At 42.9% G+C, this 22232-nt stretch overlaps 1 protein-coding gene across 5 annotated transcripts in view; it reads right to left on the minus strand.

Annotated features, from left to right (window-relative positions):
* RASGRP2 (RAS guanyl releasing protein 2) overlaps positions 1–22232 on the minus strand; it is a 51733-nt gene that overhangs the window by 23501 nt on the left and 6000 nt on the right. For 3 of the 5 annotated variants that reach the window (XM_087913859.1, XM_087913857.1, XM_087913858.1), the window contains exons 2-7: positions 10397–10538; positions 9210–9312; positions 5160–5222; positions 3677–3808; positions 2750–2900; positions 2013–2186 (exon numbers count right to left, since the gene is read on the minus strand). In XM_087913859.1, coding sequence (XP_087769985.1) covers positions 2013–2186; positions 2750–2900; positions 3677–3808; positions 5160–5222; positions 9210–9312; positions 10397–10469 — 696 coding nt within the window. In that variant the 5' untranslated portion in view covers positions 10470–10538. Of the gene's footprint in view, positions 1–2012; positions 2187–2749; positions 2901–3672; positions 3809–5159; positions 5223–9209; positions 9313–10396; positions 10539–22232 lie in introns of those variants that run through there. The other 2 variants (XM_087913860.1, XM_026717710.2) reach the window with 2 other exon arrangements.

Consider the following 22232-nt stretch of genomic DNA (forward strand, 5'->3'; position numbering starts at 1 on the left):
CACCATGTATGGTCCCCAGCTTATTTTTGCAGCAAACTACACTGCCAAATGTGGGTAGTAAAACATGAAGAGACTGCAGCAGGAGATCTTTTAACTTAACAAATTGGAGTTTGTGTGTGTGTGTTTGTATGTTTGTGTGTATGTAAACGTGTGTTAAGCATCAGTCAAGTTAACTAATTATTCCTTTAAAATGAATAATTCCCTTAAAATGATTAATGTTAAAATTATTCCTTTCAGCCGCCTTGAAATGGGATTGGCAACTGGGCTATCCTCACTGCACTTCTTGAGAACCTAGTAAAAATAATGATAACAATGACAACAATAACACAAAGTCCCCAGCTAAAAATAAATGTCCCCCCATCCTCACCCTTTCTGCTAGAGGAGCACAGCCCAAAATATGAGATCTGGGCACTTGTTCCTGGTCACTTAATTTAGTGATTTGGTATTTATTGGTTTATACTATTTATATTCCAACTGGTGCCGTCTCAAATGACAGGAAAATTTCTTACTCCTGCCAAAAACCTGCTGCTAATCCTGTTTTTATCAAGAACTCGAAGGACAAAGGACCCAGGTTGCAACTCCATGAGCTGGCTTCATACAACATGCTAAGATCATGGAAGAGGATCATGCTGCACAGCCAAACTTATTTCAGCCTGATTAAGGGTCCTGTGTGGACCCAACTGGTTTCTGGCTCAACTCAGGACCTTCTGTTAAAAAGGACCCACAGATGAGACAGGAAACATTGTTCAAAAAGATGTTGTTTGTTCATTTTTGTAATTAATTCCTTCCAAACAGCCCCACCATTCCCAGCCAACCCAGTCTGAGAGAGGAATTCTGGGCTTGCAATCCAAGAGATATCTTGAACCAATGGAACAGCTTGCCTTTAGAAGTGGTGGGTGCCTCAGCACTGGAGGTTTTTAAGAGACTGGACAGTCACTTGTCTGAAATGGTAGAGGGTTTCCGGTTTGAGCAGGGGGCTTGCTTTATAAATCCTTAGTAAGGCCACACCTGGAATATTCACCCAGTTTTGGTCCCCACATTACAAAAAAAGATGTTGAGACTTTGGAAAAAGCTCAAAGAAGAGCAACTAGGATGATTAAAGGCCTGGAGGCCTTTAATATAAGAATGGTTGCAGGATTGGGGTATGGTTAGTCTAGAGAAAAGAATGACTAGGGGGGACATGATAGCGGTATTTGAGGGGCTGCTACAAAGAAGGGGTCAAATTATTCTCCAAAGCCCCAGAAGGCAGGACAAGAAGCAGCGGATGGAAACTCATCAAGGAGAGAAGCAACTTGGAACGAAGGAGGAATTTCCTGACAGTGAGAACAATCAACCAGTGGAACTGCTTGCCACCAGAAATTGTGGGAGCTTCATCACTGGAGGACAGTCACTTGCCTGAAATGGTCTAGGGTCTCCTGCTTGAGCATGGGCAGGACTAGAAGACCTCCAAGATCCCTTCCAGTTCAATTTTGATTCTGACCTCCAAGGTCTCTTCCATCTCTGTTCCGATTAATTGATTGAATAGAAGTCTTGAATATAAGTCTGGGTGGAATACAACTTAATGGCAGAGAATAGTGTTTCTCAGCAACTTTAAGATAGGTGTATGGACTTCAACTCCCAGAATTCCCCATTCAAAAAAGTGACTTAGGATTGGTATTCGCCCTTAGGTTGGTCGCAACACCCCCACGATTGCATGATCAAAATTTGGATGCTTGGCAACTTGGGATGTGTTTACATTGCTCATGTGATCACCAACCTTCCCAGCAGGCTTCCAAAAGAGTCAACTGGGGAAGCCCGATTCACTTACTGACCCTGTTCATTCGCTTAACAACGGCAATGATTCGCTTAACCACTGTGACAAGAAAAGTCGTAAAAGCGGCTGCGTCTCACTTAACAACCGCCTCATTAAGCCACAGAAATGTTGGGCTCAACTGTGGTTGAGGACTCCCTGTAATGCAACCAAAGAGAAAAAGACGGTGGCAGAAATGGTGTTGCCAGCCTGGACATCTCACCTGGGCCACCATGACGAAGCGGGTGATGACCTGGGCCCGCTGCTGAGCGGTGGGCTTGCTGAGCACCATGAGCTGAATCCACTGGGAGACGCTGTTGAAGAGAGTGATGAACCTCTCCAGGATCGGGTTGTCCACTGTGCATCCGTGCATCACAAAACTGTGATAATCCTGGAACTGGGAAAACGGGGAGGGGGCTTTCAGGGCTCAGGAAGAGAGGGGATTTCACCGTTGAGGGGAAGAGAAGCTCCGGAGATGCTTCCAAGGCTTGTGAGTGGCCAGTACAAGTAGTCCTGGACTTAAAGCAGTTTGTTTAGTGACCTTTCAGAGTTACAGCGTGACTTATGACCGTAAGGTTTTTCATGCTTGCAGCATCCCCACGCTCACATCATCAAAATTTGGATGCTTGGCAACTGGTTCATATTTATGATGGTTCCACTGTCCCAAGGTCACGCCATCCCCTTTTGCGACCTCCTGACAAGCAAAGCCACTGGGGAAACCAGATTCACTTAACAACCATGCAGTGATTCATTGAACAACTGTGGCAAGAAAGGTCGTAAAATGGGGCAAAAATCACTTAACAAATGTTTCCATGATATAAAATTTGAGCTCAGCTGTAGTCATACGTCAAGGACTACCTGTACTTGGCCTTACGGTAGGATCAGGATCTCCATCAGAGCCTTTCTGGCTGGGGATGGTGGGAACTGAAGTCTCCTTCTCCCACCCACCTGTGCACTCACCAGGATTTTGCTGAAGGAGCAGTATTCAAGGTGGGTGAGGTGTTCTGCCAGTTCTCCTGACTCCAGGTGATCAAAAAGCAGTGACATCTTGCGCTTCTTCTGTGCAACGGGGTGCCGCTGGGTCACCTGTCTCTTCCACTTGTAAGTCGGGCTGGATGGAGGAACCCCAAAAGACAAAACTACCCTGAATTCGACAACTCAACAAGGAAAAAGAAAAAAAAAAGACTAATATCCAAGAATGTCAGCCATGTAAGCTTACCTGAAGCACCTCTTACCTTAACATCTGGTAGAGTCCAAACCAGCTGACTAGGTTTTTGCCCAACTTAGTTACTGTATTAACCTACTTCCTGAGTTCGTACTTTGTCCTGAATCGTCAACTGTCCCACAACCGATCCACCTCCGCCTTCTTCTCTGCTCTCTCTATCTGTCCATTTTTTGGGGTGTGTGTGTGTGTGGGGGTAATCCTATTGATGCATTCTCATCAAGTTCTTTTTCATCGTTTATCACAGGAGTCTCCAAATTTGTCAACTTTAAGACTTGTGGACTTCAACTCCCAGAATTCCTCAAACAGTCAATTTGCCAAGTTGGAGACCCCTAGTTAATTTTATTGTTTTATTACCTTTAGATTTCTATTCACACCCTTTTCATTTCTTTCTTATTGTAGTAAACCACCTAGAGAAGCCCCACACCAAGATAGGCGGCAAATAAATTTAACAAATAAATAAATATAGAGCCATTCAAAACTCCAACAATCCATCCAATTCCTCTCACAACGAATCACATTTGGTGTTTTGCTGATGCAGCTGCTGGACCAGGAATTGACCCAGAGACATCCAGCCAGAAGTCGTCCTAAGCAAACTGGAAGTGCTGCGGGAGGATCGGAAGGAGAGTTATGGACACTCAAGTCCGGTCCTGCCGTTTACCTACACGCTCTCAATATCGATCAGGTTGCTGTGTCGACGGCTCCCTTCCCGCCCAAGAAGTTCCTTCAACTCCTTGATCTGCTCGGCCAGTTCTGGGTTGAGGTCAAACTCTGCAGGGAAGGCTGAGACCCAGTACCTGTCAGGACAAATAGGGAGGACTTAATACCCCCAAAGTGAGGGTCTACTAGGAAAATGATTTCTCTCCCCACCCAAAAAACACATCCTGGATGAGTTGGATTGTCTTCTTTCAAACCTCTCAGGCGCTGGCCAAGTTCTGCCTTGCTGGAGGTTTCCAAACCTACAAGTTTTGATGTACAATCCCAGTATGGCACCCAGTGCCCTCCAGGATTAGAACATAGAATAATAGAATTGGAAGGGATCTTAGGAGTCTGCTAGTCCTAGGAGACCCTCTATCCTTCCAGACAAATGGCTGTCCATTCTCTTCTTGGAAACCTCCAGTGATGGAAGCACCCACAACTTCTGAAGGCCAGCTATTCCCCTGGTTGACTGTTCTCACTGTCAGGAAGCTTTCTCCTTAATTCTAGGTTGGACTTCTTCTTGATGACCTTTCACCTGTTACTTCTTGTCCTGCCCTCAGGTACTTTGGAGAATAGGTTGACTTCCTCATCTCTGTGGCAGCCCCTCAAGTATTGGAAGTTTGCTATCACGTCCCCCCTAGTTCTTTTTTTTCCCACTAGACTAGACACACCCAATTCCTGCAACCATCCTTTCTATGTTTTAGCCTCTAGTCCCCTAATCATCTTCGTTGCTCTTCTCTGCGTTCACACTGTTAGGAAATTTTCCTTAGTTCTAGGTTGCTTCTCTCCTTGATAAGCCTCTATTTATTATTTCTTGTCTTGCCTTCTGATGCTTTGGAGAATAATTTGACCCCCTCTTCTCTGGGGCAAGATACAAGGTATTTGACCCCCTTAAACATTCAAACACGGCTATCATGTCACCCCCAGTCCTTCTTTTCACTAGACAAGCCCTACCAAATTCCTGCTACCGTTCGTCAGGTTTTGGCCTCCCACATTCTTTCTAGAGTTTCCACATCTTTTTTGAATTGTCAGCCCGCTTCCAGTGTTAACCCCATCAAAACAATCTTCCTGGAACAACAGTTGATGGTGCCTCAATTCCATATGAAAATGGGGAGTTGGGAACAAAAAGGGGTCTCTCTCCATTATGGGGAAACCCAACACACTAGAATAGGAGCCTCCAAACTTAGCAACTTTAAGACTCGTGGACTTCAAACCCTTAGAATTCCCCAGCCAGCCCTGCTGCGAGCGGAGGGCCACAAGCCTTGAAGTGGTTAAGTTTGGAGGTCCCTGATCTAGAACAACTTCCCTCAACTGGCCGCCCTGGGAGCCACTTTTGGACAAATGAATGGATCGGCAGCCAAAAAAGCCAGCACTCCATCAAAGGTGCACCCATAGTTATCCACCGTGCTTCCCACCAGAACCACGTTCCCCCCACTCCCAGCCGCTCACCTGACTAGGTGGCAAGTTTTAACTGGCAAGGAGCTGTTTTCTGATCCACGAGACTCTTGATAAGTTCAGGACAGAATTAAGGAGCAAATAAAAGAGATAATAGGTATATATGTATTTCTCTGCGTCGATTGCCTATGCAGGTAGTCCCCGACTTACAACAGTTCATTTAGTAGTCATTTGAAGTTAACTGGGAAAAGTGACCTATTACTGTTTTTCACAAGTTACAACCATTGCAGCGTCTGTATGATGCAGGGGAATGTGCGCCCCTTTTGTGACCTTCTGACAAGCAAAATCAACGGGGAAGCTAAATTCACTTAACAACCGTCTTACTAACTTAACGACTGAGACGATTAGCTTAACAACCGTAGCAAGAACAGTCGTAAAATGGGGCAAAATTCAGTTAACAAATGTCTCACTTAGCAACTGAAATTTGGGGCTCAATTGTGGTAATCAGTCAAGGATTATAAACTCCTTGGCCCCTCCCAATTGTGCTATTCTGTTATTCTCAGGAACCACCACTGCCCAGTCAAATCAGCCATGCTGTGGACAGAGAGAATATGGAGGAGAATGGCTTTGGTGTCACGAACTCTCCAATTCTATTCACTTAATCCAATCAGTTGTTGCGAACATAACCTTTGGGCATTGCTCACTCATCTTAAGTCTCATCACCTTGCAGGGAAGATGTTTTATATATATATATATATATATATATATATATATATATATATATATATATATATATATATATATATATATATATATGTTTTCTGAGGTTCTCGCGGGTATTTATATGTAGATCTTTGTTGTTCGGTTTTCTCCCGCGTAAGATTTGAAGTATCTAGGCAACGTTTCGATGAAGTCTCATTCATCATCTTCAGGCTTCTGTCTCCAGCTCTGTGCTTCTCAGAGTAATGGAGATTGCAGCTGCTTCCTCCTTTTAACTGCCAGTGGGGTGGAACTTGATTGGGTGGGGGCTTGGCTGTGTTCTGATTGGGTGGGGGTGTGTTCTCATTGGTAGGGGTTTGGCTGTGTTCTGATTGGTTGGGGGTTAGCCGTGTTCTGATTGGTTGGAGGCGTGTTCTGTTCAGGAGGGGCTTGGTTGTGCTCAGGTTAGTTTTAGTTGCTGGGGATTTGAGCTGAGAGTTGTGATCTTGCTGTTTGGCTTCTAGTTCGTGGTCCTGCTGCATCTTCATAGTGGGTGTTGGTTTGCTTCATGTATGGCTCAGAGGGGTTTGAAGTGGGTAGTGATGCAGCTGCAGTGCAGCTTCTGGTCCATGGTCGTTTCTCATTTTCTGAATGGGTGGGAGTCTGTTTTCTACATGGAAGTGTGGTGGTGGCATCTTGTGTGGCTCTCATGGGTGTGGGTCCAGTGTCCTTCTTCATGTTAGGTACTACAGACAAAATTAGCAAGATCCTCCAAAAACACAACATCAAAACAGCATTCTGCACAAACAAAAAAATATCCACCATCCTAAGAAACCCCAAAGACAAAATCGAATTAGAAAACCAAGGAGTATACAAAATCCCCTGCACAGCCTGCCCTAACACATACATTGGACAAACTAACAGAAGAATAAGCGCACGCATTGAAGAACATAAGAACTCAATCAAAAAAGAAGAAACGACCTCTTCCCTGGTCCAACACCTCAAAGCCACAGGACATGAAATTGATTTTAAAAATACCAGAACTATCGCCAAAACCGAACACTTCAACAGCAGAATAATCAGAGAAGCCATAGAGATAGAAAAACGCCCACACAGCATGAAACAAACGAGATGACACCTCCCGCCTTCCAGCCATTTGGAAACCCGCCCTCATGAACAGACGAGTACCTAACATGAAGAAGGACACTGGACCCACACCCATGAGAGCCACACAAGATGCCACCACCACACTTCCATGTAGAAAACAGACTCCCACCCATTCAGAAAATGAGAAACGACCATGGACCAGAAGCTGCACTGCAGCTGCATCACTACCCACTTCAAACCCCTCTGAGCCATACATGAAGCAAACCAACACCCACTATGAAGATGCAGCAGGACCACGAACTAGAAGCCAAACAGCAAGATCACAACTCTCCAGCTCAAATCCCCCAGCAACTAAAACTAACCTGAGCACAACCAAGCCCCTCCTGAACAGAACACGCCTCCAACCAATCAGAACACGGCTAACCCCCAACCAATCAGAACACAGCCAAACCCCTACCAATGAGAACACACCCCACCCAATCAGAACACAGCCAAGCCCCCACCCAATCAAGTTCCACCCCACTGGCAGTTAAAAGGAGGAAGCAGCTGCAATCTCCATTACTCTGAGAAGCACAGAGCTGGAGACAGAAGCCTGAAGATGATGAATGAGACTTCATCGAAACGTTGCCTAGATACTTCAAATCTTACGCGGGAGAAAACCCGAACAACCAAAGATCTACATATATATATATATATATATAATTAATTAATTAAATTAAACTGGACAGCGTCTGATCCAGGAGTAGAGATTTAGTATTCCAGAGATGTTCAAGCTACCCACTTTGAGAATGCTGATCTGTTTCCATTTAATTCATATAGCAAATTATATTACTGTAATATCACTAGCTCGTGGCTTTGGGATTTAGCAGGCCACCTTTATTTTATTTTTTTCAATTTTTTTCTTTGTTAAAGAGCGGGAGAGCTCATTCTGCTACAGTCAGTGAAAAGCAGATATCTTTTGAAAATCATAACCATAATTTAAATTTAAATCTGAATACAAAAATCATTTTTTTTAAAAATCATAGCCATTTGCAAAAACAAGGGACAGCTACAACGCAAAGAGGATGCAGGCTAATTCATTACCCTCAACTTACAACCATTTATTTCGTGACTGTTCAAAGTTACAACAGCACTGAAAAAGCGACTTGCCACTGGTCCTCACACCTATGACCATCACAGCATCACTGGCCACATGATCAAAATGTGGCCCTTGGCAACCAGCACATATTGATGGGGGTTGCAGCATCCTACCATTTGCAACTTTCCAGGTGGCTTCAGATAAGCAACGTCAATGGGGGGAACTGGATTTGCTTAACGACTATATGATTCACTTAAAAAACTATGCCAAAAAAAGGTCAAAAAATCGACTGCGACTCACTTAACAGGCAGCTTGCTTAGCAACAGAAACCCTGATCCTAACTGTGGTCATAAGTTGAGGACTAACTGTACCTGTATCTTACCTCCACCAGATAGGAAATCAACTGCATGGCACGCTAAAGCTCCTTTTATTGACCAGTTACCATAGCAGAACCTCCTTTGCCTTCATAAACTGGTAGTCCTCGACTTACAATGATTCTTTTAGTGACTGTTCAAAGTTACAAATCACACAAGTGGGTTAGGACCACTCTTCACCCAACCATTGCAGCATCCCCATGGTCAAATGATCAACATTTGGGTGCTTGGTAGACATGTGTGAGTAGGCAGCAATATAAATTTTCTAAATAAGTAAAATAAATAAAAAGTACAGCATCCTGGGGTCATGTGATCACAATTTTGCCAAGATTGAGAAACACGGAGCATAGAATAACAGTGTTAAAAGGGATCTTGGAGGTCTTCTAGTCCAACCCCCTGCTTGAACAGGAGACCTTAGATGATTCTGGACAAATAGCCGTCCAGTCTCTTCTTAAAATCCTCCAGTGATGAAACACCCACAACTTCTGGTGGCAAGCTGTTTCACTGGTTAATTGTTCTCATTATTAGGAAGTTTCTCCTTAGTTCTAGGTGGCTTCTAGAACAATCAGTTTCCAACTGTTGTTAATTTTTCTGCCTTCAGGGGCTTTGGAAAATAGCTGGCCTGCAGGCTCTGGGGTCAAATTAAACCAGTGTTGTTCAACCTTTCCCACTAAGATGTGCGGACTTCAACTCCCAGAATTCCTCGGCCGGCCATGATGATTGGGAGAATTCTGGAAACTGAAATGCACACACCTTAGAAGGATCAAGGTTGAGAAGCACTGAGCTAAGTTGACTTCAGAATAGAAACTGTGGAGGGACAGAACTGGGGGCCAGTCCAAAGGATATATTTGAAGCAGTTTCGCAGCCAGCTCAGAGGATGGGATGTACCACGGATGCATCATGAGAAACATGCGGACCAGCTGCGGGTCCCGGACCTTGCCCTCATTGTCTGCAAAAACAAAAAAAAAAAAAAAGAGAGGAAGCATAAGCCCAGATAAAGCAATCCATCTGAATGCAGTCCCATCAGATTTAAATCCCAATTTCTCATAGTCTGTCTCTCCCGCACTCTCTTCCACCGGTTTGTTTAAATCTTCCTTCTTCTGAGGATGTTTCAAAGTTACAGGGAGTCCTGGACTTAGAACCATTTGTTTACTGACCATCGGAAGATACAATGGCCCTGAAAAAAGTGACTTAGGACCATTTTTCATTTACAACCATTGCAGTATCTCAATTCAGACACTTGGCAACTGACTCATATTTATGACGGTTGCAGGGTCCTGGGGTCATGTGATCCCCTTTTGCGGCCCTTCGACCAGCAAAGTCAATAGGGAAGTCCCATTCACTTAACCCTTGTGTTATTATTTTAACAACTGCAGTGATTCACTAAACAACTGTGGCAAGAAAGGTTGTAAAATGGGACAAAATTCATTTAACAACTGTCTTGCTTAGCAACAGAAACTTTGGGCTCAATTCTGGTTGTAAATCGACCACTACCTGTAGAATAGAATAGAATAGAATAGAATAGAATAGAAGATAGAATAGAAAGAGAAGAGAATAGAGTAGACAATATTAGAATAGCAATTAGAATAGAATATATAATAAATATTAAATATAATAATATAAAATGACACAGTATCAAAATATAATGTACGGTATAAATCCAACCTTACTGTCAACACTTATGGTCATTGTTAAAGTGGAAGTGAGATCCACAATCTCCAATTTCTTGTATCCCACTGTGTAACCCTTAATTAAGCATTATGTTTACGATAAACAGAGTTTGTGTTTTAAACCCAGCAGTTGCTGGAATTCCTTCACAGTGACTTTTTAGAGTTTCTGCAATAAAATAAAAGCTACTTCTCAGGACTTCATGAATTCTTGCAGACTCGCTTAATGGTTTTCAGTCCAGCCTCTGGGCAGAGAAGCTGGAGAGCCACGTATTGCAACTAACGCAGCTTGCAAGCTTGCAACAGATGCAGGTAGAGAATTGCATCATGTCTGCAATGACGTCATTAGACAGCTGTCATCCTTACCAAAGGCTTCAATGCATCCATGTAACAGTTCATCCACTGTGCATCCTTTCTCCAAGTCTAGTGTTGCCGACATTTTGGCTATTTGATCTTGTCACTCAAAATCAACCCAGTCTGCAACCTCTGTTGGCCAATACAGCGACACCTAAAATGATTTTAAAAACAAATCCAAATGTTAGTGTTAGTCTCAGGGATCATGGAGAGGAGATGGAACATTTAAAAGCCAACTCTGGTTCAAGAGGAATAGAAGGATCATCGGTATGGGTAGTCCCAACGATGCTTTTTCAAGAGGCAACTGGATTTTCTGATTCTTCTTTGAAGATGTTTCGCTCCTCATTCAAGAAGCTTCTTCGGTTCTGACTGGATGGTGGGGAACGGAAGGATTTATAACCCTTGCAGACAACTGGTCATTTGCATCCTTTTAGAGAGTTGTTGAGTCCATTTGGAGGTTTATCTGTGTCCTCAGGGTTACCTGAGTGGTGCAAATGGGTGTGGAAGGACCCATTTATCTGAGGACACAGATTTATTTGAGGATACAACTAAACCTCCAAGTGGCCTCAACGACTCTCTAAAAGGATGCAAATGACCAGCTGTCTGCTGGGAATATAAATCCTTCCATTCCCCACCTTCCAGTCAGAGCTGAAGAAGCTTCTTCGATGAGAAGCAAAATGTCTTCAAAGAAAAACCAGAAAGTCCAGTTGCTTCTTGAAACAGCACCTTTAGGACAACCATAAGGTGGAGGATAGTCCTCTACTTATGATGATACATTTAACAACAGTTTGAAATTGCAACCGCCTTGGAAAAAGTGACTTTTTACCATCCTCAAAGTTACAACTGTTGCATTACTCCTATGGTCATTTCGGTGCTTGACAACTGACTTGCATTTACAATGGTTGCAGCGTCCTGCAATCACACAATCCTGATTTGTGATCGTCTGACAAGAGAAGTCAACTGGGAAAGCCAGATTCGCTTCATGACCATGGTAAAAATGTCCATAAAATCAAGTCAGGTCATGTAATGACTCACTTAGCAACTGCATCATTTAGTGACTAAAATATCAGTCCCACTTGTGGCCATAAGTCGAGGAGGAAAAATACTGTAAAGGATCTGGGCAAGAGGAGAGAGATGATGGCTGTCTCCTAACATCTAAAGGATTGTCATACAGAAAAGAGGTGCACCTGTTCTTAGTTGCTCCATAAACCAGTACTGATGAGTTAAAACTGCCAGGAAGGAGATTCAAATACTGTATCAGGAGAAAAATTTAGACTTTGCAAGTTGCCAGCCAGTGGAACAGACTGCCACATGAAATCGTGAATTCTAGAGTCTGGAGAGCCAAATATCTGTGAATTCTGAGCTGACCATCGGCTTGGATCAGATGAAGTCTACAAGCCCTTTCCAATTCTGAATTCCATGAAATAATCGACTTTAATCAGCTTTACAGGTAGTCCTTGATTTACAACCATTCATTTAGTGACCTTTTGGAGTTACAACAGCACTGACTTATAAACATTTTTCACACTTACAACCATTGCAGCATCCCCATGGTCACATGATCAAAATTCAGACTCTTGGCAATTGGTTTCTATTTATGACGGTTGCAGGGTCACGTCATTCCCTTTTGAGACCATCTGATAAAGTCAGTTGTTCCCTTGTTACTAAGTTAACAACTGCAGTGATTCATTTAACAACAGTAGCAAGAAGACGGTAAAATGGGTCAAAACTCAGTTAACAACTTTCTCGCTTGGCAACAGATCATAAGTCAAGGACTACCTGTATTTCATTCCGTTATTGCTCCTATAAAAGAAGCTTCAGTAGATTCTACCATCTTCTCAAATTGTTTCAGGATTTATTTTTTCTCTGGCTTCTTTTTTTTAAATCCTCCATTTATTGTTAAAATATTGCAATACAAATAAAGTAAGGGGTGGAAAGCAAGATAAAGAAGCAAACAAACAGACCGCTGTGTTTCCATTTTAAGAGACCCCAGTGAAAAAAGGGAAATTAAATTACATTTACATGATAGATTCTCTATTTCTCTTCCATCTGTAACCCGAACGGCTGGGCACCGTTTAGATATTTGAACTTTGCATTATGCATTACTAAGAGATGCTACTTTCTAGTTGAGCCCTCAAAACGATATTCCAGATGTCTAAATCCCCCTTTCTGTGTGATATATTGCATGTGAGGGGGCCATTTCTGCTTGAATTGAGTTAAACTTCCATTATCGATATATATATATATATATATATATATATATATATATATATATATATATATATATATATATATCATCATCAGTTTTGACACCATAGCATATTCTCCAATTTTAGTCTCACACTCTGATATCCGAGGCAAAGTATGCCTTTTCCAATTCTGTGCTAAGTTTATTCTGCTGCAGTGAGCAGGCACCTTGTTAAATGGTGGCATTTCCCCCCATAATTTTATTCTCCTGGAATCATGTAGAATAGAAATGTCTGGGGTTTGAGTTCAAATGTTTACATTTTGTTGTGGATTTTTTTGGGGTGGGGATGCATTTCCAATACAGATTGTTCTCGACTTACGACCACAGTGAGCCCAAAATTTGTGTTGTTAAGTGAGACATCTGTTAAGCCCCCATTTTACGACCTTTCTTGACACCGTTGTTAAGTGAATCACTGCAGTTAAGTGAGTAAAATGGTTGTTAAGTGAATCTGGCTTTCCCATTGACTTTGCTTGTCAGAAGGTCGCAGAAGGGGATCACGTGATCCTCTGGGACAGAGAAATAGTCACAAATATGAACCAGTTGACAAGCACCTGAATTTTGATCCCTGAAAAGGTCGTAACTCTGAAAAGCGGGCAATTATTCTGGGACTGAACTGATGCTATAGAATATCATTGAAGTTGTAGGTCACTAAAGACCCGTTGTTGCCCAATGAAGAATACGTCCAGCAACAAAGCTGCCTCTGGTTTCATCAAATTGTCTTTCATGAACTAGAATGAAAACAGGCAAGAGTGGACAATGGAGCGGCCTTTTCCTTTCTGCCATTGATTGAGACATGCCGGAGAATTAAGTCTTAGCAGACAGTCTGTCGACCACCCTTAGTGCAAAAACTGCAAAGGTATACACTGCAACGTAAGTTTATTAAAAAACCCTAATTTTTAACGCTGCCCTCTAAACTCAGCTTTTGGGAACACCATCAGAACATGAGTAACACAGACCAGATCTTTTTCATCATGGGCCCAAGCCTGTGAAACTCTGTGCCACTGGAAACAATCCAGGACTTACATTCCCAGCTTTTAAAGGTCTGCAAAAATGCGTATAATTCCAACTCTTCTCTATCAAGACCATGTTTAAGGCTTTTATTTTAAGCTGCAGCTGCATTTTATTTTATTTTTTTCTGCAGGGCTTTGATCTATTTTTATTTGCATTTAAATGCTGGATAATCTGGTTGGCTATTAGGCAAGACAACAAGAGATTTCTTGGAAAAGCATATTCTTTGCAATTCTTGACCATTTCTGGTCAATTTCTGTCTGCCTTCAAATTCTTCAGTTCACTGGGTCCTATCTAACAAAATACAATGTAGAGAAAAGTAAGGCAAGTTATAGAGACAGGCTACGTGAAACTTGGCTTAATGCCAGTAACTGTGAGAAGGCTCTTGGACTCCAATGGACAATCATTTAAATATGACCCAAGAATGTTCAGCAGCAACCAAAAAAAGGCCAAAGCAATCCTCGGATGCATTAATGGAAGGATAGAATCAAGATCACGTGAAGTGTTAATACCACTTTATAATGCCTTGGTGATACTGCATCCAGTTTTGGTCACCATATTATAAAAAAAAAGACGTTGAAACTCTGGAAAGAGCGCAGAGAAGAGCCACAGAGATGATCAGGGGGCTGAAGAATGACTATGAAGAACAGTTGCAGGAATTGAGTATGTCTAGTTCAATAAAAATAAGGATTAGAGGTGACATGATAGCGGTGTTCTAATATTTAAAGGGTCGCCACAAAGAAATGGGGGTCAACCTATTTTCCAATGTACCCAAAGACAAGACAAGGAATAATGGACGGAAACTAAATTAGAAGACAAGCAACCGAGAATTAAGGAGAAATTTCCTAACAGTAAGAACAATCAACCAATGGAACAGCTTCCCCCAAGAAGTTGTGGGGGCTCCATCACCGGAGGCTTTTAAGAAAAGCCTGGACAGCCACTTGTCTGGAATGGTATAGCGTCTCCTGCTTAGGCAGGGGGTTGGACTAGAAGACCTCCAAGGTCCCTTCCAACTCTGTCATTCTGACTCCTTGTGACTGGATTTATATAACAAGTTAGAATGGGACTGAATGTGGTTTCACGACTTCGGCTCTTCTCTAATCTGTTGGGTGAACCATCCCATCCCCTTAAAGCAGAAGATGTTTATTTGAGCATCAGGTTTAACCCAAGTTTATTAACCTGTTGTGCGAATGCTAAAATTGACACTGATGACACGGAGGAATTGAGCCCCCGAGTAATAAACTTAAGAGGAAAGATTCCCCAAAAGTTTCTTCTCTGCCCCAGAGCCCCTAGCATTCACCCCCAACTTTAAAGGAGACTCGAAAGTCACGGTGGCTTCACATGCTACCTTGTGCAGAGACGCTGTTTAAAAGGAAAGCAGCTGCTTCACACATTGTGAACGCTTTGTGCCAACGCAAATCAGTGTGAGGGTAACACTAGCCGGCTACGGCTTCTTGACATTTTCTCTGAAGGATCTTGCCATCCAAACCACAGAGGAGTCCTCAGCTTCCTGGACACTCCTGACTCCAGGTTTTAAAAAATACAGGTAGTCCTAGGCTTACAAGAGTTCATTTAGTGACCGTTCAAAGTACCACAGCACTGAAAAAAGTGACTCCGACCGTTTTTCACAATTATGACCTTTGCAGTGTCCCCATGGTCACCTGATCAAAATTCAGATGCTTGGTAGCTGGTTCATATTTACGACCATTGCTGTGTCCTGGGGTCATGTGATCCCCTTTTGCAACCTTCTGACCAGCCAAGTCCATGGGGAAGTGAGATTCACTTAACAACCGGGCTACTCACTTATCATCCTCAGTGATTCACTTAACAACTGAGGCAAGAAAGGTTGTAAAATGGGGCAAAATTCACGTAACAAATGTCTCACTTAACAACATAATTTTGGGGCTCAATTGTGGTTGTAAGTCGAGGACTACCTGTACGATTTTATTTTAGAAACGTCAGTGGGAGATCGGCCTACGGAAAAAGCTCAGCTCAGCTTTGATTTTATTCCCCACAGTGTCTCTTGAAATCCAGACAGATTTATAGTTATTCCTAGACAACAGAAATGAGGATAAATGTTCAAATCTTTGTTTGGTAATGATATTTACTTCAGTGAAAATTTTACACCAGAAAGGTATAAATCTTTGGAGTGGGTGGCCATATCAAATTTAATAATAACAACAGGTCCTTGGGAAGTATTTGATAGGTGGGTAAACATGCCAACTGCAGTCTAAACATCTGGCTGATTGCAACGGAGAAGCATAACTTAAGTGTTGATAAGAAAGACCCCCCAAAAAATGGATAGGGGGTGTTGCAGTTCCTGGAGACAGCAGGAATAGAAGAGAAAAAAATGGAGAAAATTGCAAAATGCAAAGACAAATAGAAATATAACAGCAAAAATAAGCAAAGGTAGCCCCCAAAATCATACAGTTCTAAAACAACTGGAGCACCACTTGAACACCATCAGCACTGGCAAAATCCCTATCGGTCAATTGCAAAAGAAAGCTGTATAAGGCCTTGGTAAGGCCACACTTGGAATATTGCACCCAGTTTTGGTTGCCATCTTATAAAAAAGATGTTAGGACTCTGGAAAGAGTGCAGAGAAGAGCAACCGAGATGATTAGGGGACTGGAGGCTCAAACGTACGACGAACGGTTGCAGGAACTGGGCTTGGCTAGCCTAGAGAAAAGAAGGACTGGGGTGACATGATATCTGTATTCCAATAGCAGTACCCCAGTATTTGAGGGGCTGCCCCAAAGAAGAAGAGGGGGTCTACTTATTCTCCAAAGCACCAGAAAGGCAGGACAAGAAGCAACGGATGGAAACTCATCAAGGAGAGAAGCAACCTAGAACTAAGGAGAAGTTTACTAACAGTGAGGACAATTAACCAGTGGAACTGCTTGCCACCAGAAGTTGTGAATGCTCCATCCCTGGAGGTTTTCAACAAGACATTGGACAGCCACTTGTCTGAAATAGTCTAGGGTTTCCTGTTTGAGCAGGGGGTTGGACTAGAAGACCTCCAAGCTCCCTTCCAACTCGGTTATTCTGTTAATTAAAGACACCCAACTTAGAAGTGAGGAGGAATTCTTTGACATTAAGAACAACTAATCAATGGAACAACTTGCCTCCCGAAATTGTGGATGCTCCATCACTGGAGATTTTAAAAACAGACTAGACAATAATTTGACCGGGATTGTCTAAGGTCTCCCACCTTGGGCAGGGGATTGGAATGGAAGACTTCCAATATCCCTTCCAGCCCTACAATTCTATCACTCTTGTGTTTCTAAGCTGTACCTCTACATCTACCATCAAACCACATCTGGCTAAGGATTTGATAGATGGGCAAAAATGCCAAATCTTGCCTGAACATCCTGGATGAATATGCAGTCACCTATAAAATGGTACAAAATAGAATTATTGCATGGGCAGACTTCCTCCCGGAGATCTGGAAGAATAATTATGATATATCTACACTAATCTAAGCAGGGTTTAGCGCCAGTAGTGTATAGTCTTCCCACAAAATTTTCAGAACTAATTTTAATTATAATTCTGTTTCGTAAAGGGCACGGCGATTTTGCGAGTGCCTCTGATGCCAGGCAGTCCACATTGCAAACGTCCTGCTGCTCCCTCTTAGAACCGTCTTCTCCTAAAATGATGCGCTGGGAATGATGGGAGATGAAGTCCATCACTGGCTGGGGGAAAGGAGCACCCACCCTCTATGCCGGAGGGTGCTTTAAACATTCGGCCGAGAAAAGAAGACAAAGCTGAATTAAAAATGCCCTTTTGGTGGCAAAGTAGCCAAGCCTTCAGCCCCAGCGTCAATTTTCTCCATAAACCCCGACTTCTCGCTGCCCACCAACTGCGGAAGGGCCTTTGAAGCTGAGTTAATTATGGAAAGCCTGATTAGCCATCCATTAATGGGTGATCTTTTGGCAAATGCCAGACGATAAATGCAGAACCCTTGGGAGAGAGATGTAAATCGGGGTTGTGTGTTGGAATCTTTTGGGGGAGTGCTCTGGGAATGCGCTCAGGGTGTCCTTTCTGGAAGTTAACTCTCCTGGTTGCACCTACGTTGGTTCAGGGTGAGGCCCTCAAGAGTACAAAAAAATCGCCGTGTGTCGTGCAAAAACAAATTGCAAATGTGCACAGCCCCACCTACAAATCTTGCAGCACTGGCTTAGGAAAGACAAGGAGGGGAGGAAGAAACATTTCCTGTGTGCAGAAACTCACTGTGACAGGACACACTTCCCCTGCACAAAGTTAAACAACACCAACACTTGGGGCATTCGTTCCCTCTTCTGATCGAGAGCAGTCTTCTTCTTCAGTGTGCTCCTTTCCCAATCAACTGGATTACTATTCCGAGCATTCTCTCTGCCAGGAGTTAGCTAAGCAGATTTGCAGCTGCTGCAAATGGATGGGAGACCACTCAGAAATCCTGGGGAATGGAAAGCTACTTGGGAAATGAAAAAAAAAGGCCCCTGAAAAAGTCAGTACAGATAGTCGTTGAATTACAACCATAATTAGGCCAGGAATAACAGTTACAAGCTGGTCGACACATAACCTGATCCAATTTTATGACTTTTTTTTTGCAGTGATCATTAAGTGAACACTGGTCATTAAACGAACCAATTTTATCCACTGGGTGTTTTTTTTGCTGGAAATTGAAAGTAAACAGCAAAAAAGGTAGAAAAACAAACATGGTCATGTGACCATGGGACACGACAAATGGCTGTACAGGTGAGCCGGTTGCCCAGGTGCCCAAAATGAGACCACATGATCATGAGGTTTGGCTGTCATGAAACCGGGTCCTAAGTAGATTTTGGGGGGGTCTTTTGTAACTTTGAACAGTCAAAGGGCTTGTAAGTCAAGGAATATTTGTATCTATTGCCAAGAGTCCAGCTAAGCTTATGGGAACCTTTGTTATTAATACAGGCTGTCCTTGACTTACAATAGTTAGTGACTGTTCAAAGTTACAACGGCACTGAAAAAAGTGACTTATGACTATTTTTCACATGACCACTGCAGGCATCCCCATGGTCAGTTCGGGTACTTGGCAACTGGCATGTATTTATGACCCTTGCAATGTTTCGGGATTACGCGATCCGCTTTTGCGACCTTCCGACAAGGAAAGTCAATGGAGAAGACAGATTCACTTAACAGCCGGGTTATAACCTTATCAACTGCAGTGATTCACTTAACCACAGTGGCAAGAAACCACATAAAACAAGGCAGGATTCATTTAACAACTGTCTCGCTTAGCAACAGAAATTTTGGGCTCAGTTGTGGTCATATGTTAAGGGGGTTAGACTAGAGGACCTCCAAGGTCCCTTCGAACTCTGTCATTCTATTCAATTCTACTACCTGTATTTAGGAAGACAAAGAACATATAGGTGGCTGAACCTCTCAACTGCTCAGCTAAAATTCTGCCCTCGGGCTCTGAAATTATTACTTCCTCCGGAGCTAAAAATACCTTTAATAAAGCAGTTTTTGCAAGCTCTGACCTGGCTATTCAATTTTTTTCTTCTTGATTGCACAAAGGTGGAGATTTTGCACTTCCCCAAAAACGCTTGTGCAGAATTCAACTCAAACAAAACCCAACAAAAATACATTTGGAAATGAAATGGACATATTTGAAAAAAAAAAATGATTTAGATGCATATTTCTCTTCGGGAGTTAAGAAAATCTTTCTTTTAGAGGAAAACATATTTCGTGCTATCTCTAAATTCAGTCCCAATCCACCTGGATATTTAGAAAAAAAACCATATTCCAGGTGGCATGAAAAGCAGATTACTGGACAAAGCCTGGAGCAGACTTGCATAAACCAAGAATAAATTATATACCATTTCTGGTTTAATTTGCAGCAAAAAAAAAAAAAAAAAATAGGGACAGCCTCCGTAAGCAAAGGCATGCAGTGTTAGCAGATTTAAATTCTTTCCTTGCTGACATCGACATAAGTTTTAAAACATTAAAAAGAAAGAAAGGGGAGAAAATATTGCAGCTTCAAAACTAAGTGGATTCACAATGATGTGAAAAATAGTAGTTCTAGACTTACAAACATTTGTGTAGGGACCGTTCAATTACAACACTTTAAAAAGCGGCATGACCGTATTTCACACTTACGACCATCATAGCAACCCCATGGTCATGTGATCCTAATTCAAATGCTTGGCAATTGATTCATATGTATGACGGTTGCAGCATCCCAGAGTCATGTGATCACTTCTTCTGACAAGCAAAGTCAATGGGGGAAGCTAGGTTCACTTAACAACCAGGTAACTAACTTAACAACTACGGTAATTCACTTAACCACTATGACAAGAAAGGATTTAATAATTATCTTGGTTAGCTGTGGCACTTTTGGGTTCAATTGTGGTCATATGTCGAGGACTTGTTTATTCTTCTGTGTTCCAGTTGTTATTTCAAGTTGTTAAATTCACTTCCCAATTCTATTTTTCCTGCATTTCTAACCATCTGGCCTGGGAAGCCAATCCTACAACAATTGCACCCCACTTTATTACAAAATTTCTATTGATCTTGCCTGAAACTACTGCCTGGTACCTGATACAGTATTTATATATATATAGCTTGCAAAGAAGGACCTGAAACTGCAGCCATTTTGATATATATATATAAATTTTATATATAAAATTAAAATATATATAAAATATATAAAATTTATATATATATATCAAAATGGCTGCAGTTTCAGGTCCTTCTTTGCAAGCTTCCCCAAGCCCCTGGTCACTCCGGGAAGTGGAGGCCGGAGAGTCCCCAGCAAGTTTCCTTTTGCATCTGTGCAGCTGCAAATCTGAAAAACAAAAACAGCCCTCCCAAGCCACAAGGGACCGGTGCATATTTTTGAATGAGCGGATGTAAAAAATGGGATTTGTGACAGGATATTGGCATAATATGACATCTGCAATTTTGCAAGCTTTGGGAATCAGGCCTTCATTCTGGAAACATCCTTTGCTAAAGTTCAGGAACCAGCGAGCGGTCTCTGAGCACGTGCAGAGAGCTTTTTTGATCCCCTTAAGATGTGGCAGACAGAGTGTGCACCTCTGGGAAGTTTTGGGCTGGGCTCAAACTTGGCCCCTCCTGTTAAAGAACTGGCCTTTCCAACCTCATGCCCTGATGAAGGGTAAGGAGGTGAAACTACAATGCCCATCATGCTCCACTGGTGGCTTGGGGATTCTAGAAACAGGCATGCTGGTACTTCTGGAAATTGTTGAGTTGTTGAAGTACTAAGGAGCGGGAAAGTGATGGCTCTCCCCAAATCCTCACCTCTGCTCAGAATTACCTGTGCAGGTAGTCCTCGACTTACGGCCAGATTTGAGCCCTGAATTTCTGTTGTTAAGCAAGACATTTGTATTAGACCCATTTTCTGATCTTTCTTGCCACCGTTGGTAAATGAATCACTGCAGTTGATAAATTAGTAACCCAACGGTTGTTAAGTGAATCTGGCTTCCCCACGTTCCCCATAGATATGAGTCAGTTGCCAAGCCGCCGTATTTTGATCACGTGACCATGGGGATGCTGCAGAGGTCATAAGTGTGAAAAACGGTCATAAGTCCCTTTTTTCAGTGCAGTTGTAACTTTGAACAGTCCTTAAACTGTTGTAAATCGAGCATACCTGTAGTTTGGGACCATGGGCTTTGTAGTTAAGCCGGACGGAAGTTACCGTCTTGCTTTGTTAACTTGCCTGGCAAATATTGCTGCATTTTCTTCCAACTCCAAGTCAAAATGCCGAAGGACCAGACTTCCAGCATTAATAATGTAGTAGACAATGTAATTATTCCTGCTTTTTTAAGTCCCAGAAAACGTGTTTTGGGGTCACAAGACTGGCTGCCTCAGTTGGCACCTGGGCTGCCTACGAGCATTTGGATGGCCACAGATTCCTGACCTTCTTTGGTCGGAGCATCATAAGCGTCATAATGTAGCCGGCCTTGCTAGAACAGCATCCTCTTTATTTAGAAGGATAAATAAAGAATAAAAATAAAACAACGCGCGGCCCTTTTCTCCAGCAGCGTATTTGCCTTGGAAGGCTGCCGCTGCTGCCAAGAAAGCTGGGATTGGAGAAACAACTTTGAACGTTATCATTTCGTCCCCGGATAAATTTCCCCCCCCCCCCTTGATCTGACCCCCTTTTCTTAAAAGGGGCAACTGTGCTGTCCCGGCCCCTCCTGCACCTTTTCCAACCCCCCCTCCCCCGTAAAGGTGGACAGGCCGTCTCCACGCCCGCAAGATGTAGGATGAAATTCCCGTGTTTGGGAACAAAGAGCTGCAAGCAGCAAAGCCAGAGCAGCAGTTTTTCTGGCCTTGTGCCAGCCCGCTCACGCCTCCTCCTACACGTAAGGCTGCTTTGGTGTCCTTGGAGAACCCTGGTGCAAAGTCACACACACACACACACACACACACACACACACACACGTGCACGCGCACCCCCCCTCTTGCCTGCCGGAGAAGCTTTCCCCCTCTCCCCTACGCACCCATGCGCCCTCCCTGTCCCAAGCAAGGGAAGCCGTTGTGGAATGCTGAAAGACGCACCAAGGCTTGAGGCTTTGCCAGGACATGATGCAGGACTGACCAATAGGA

This window comes from Pseudonaja textilis, chromosome 16 (assembly GCF_049901715.1).
Source record: "Pseudonaja textilis isolate UNSWEBS1 chromosome 16, rPseTex1.2, whole genome shotgun sequence".
NCBI classification, from domain to species: domain Eukaryota; kingdom Metazoa; phylum Chordata; class Lepidosauria; order Squamata; family Elapidae; genus Pseudonaja; species Pseudonaja textilis.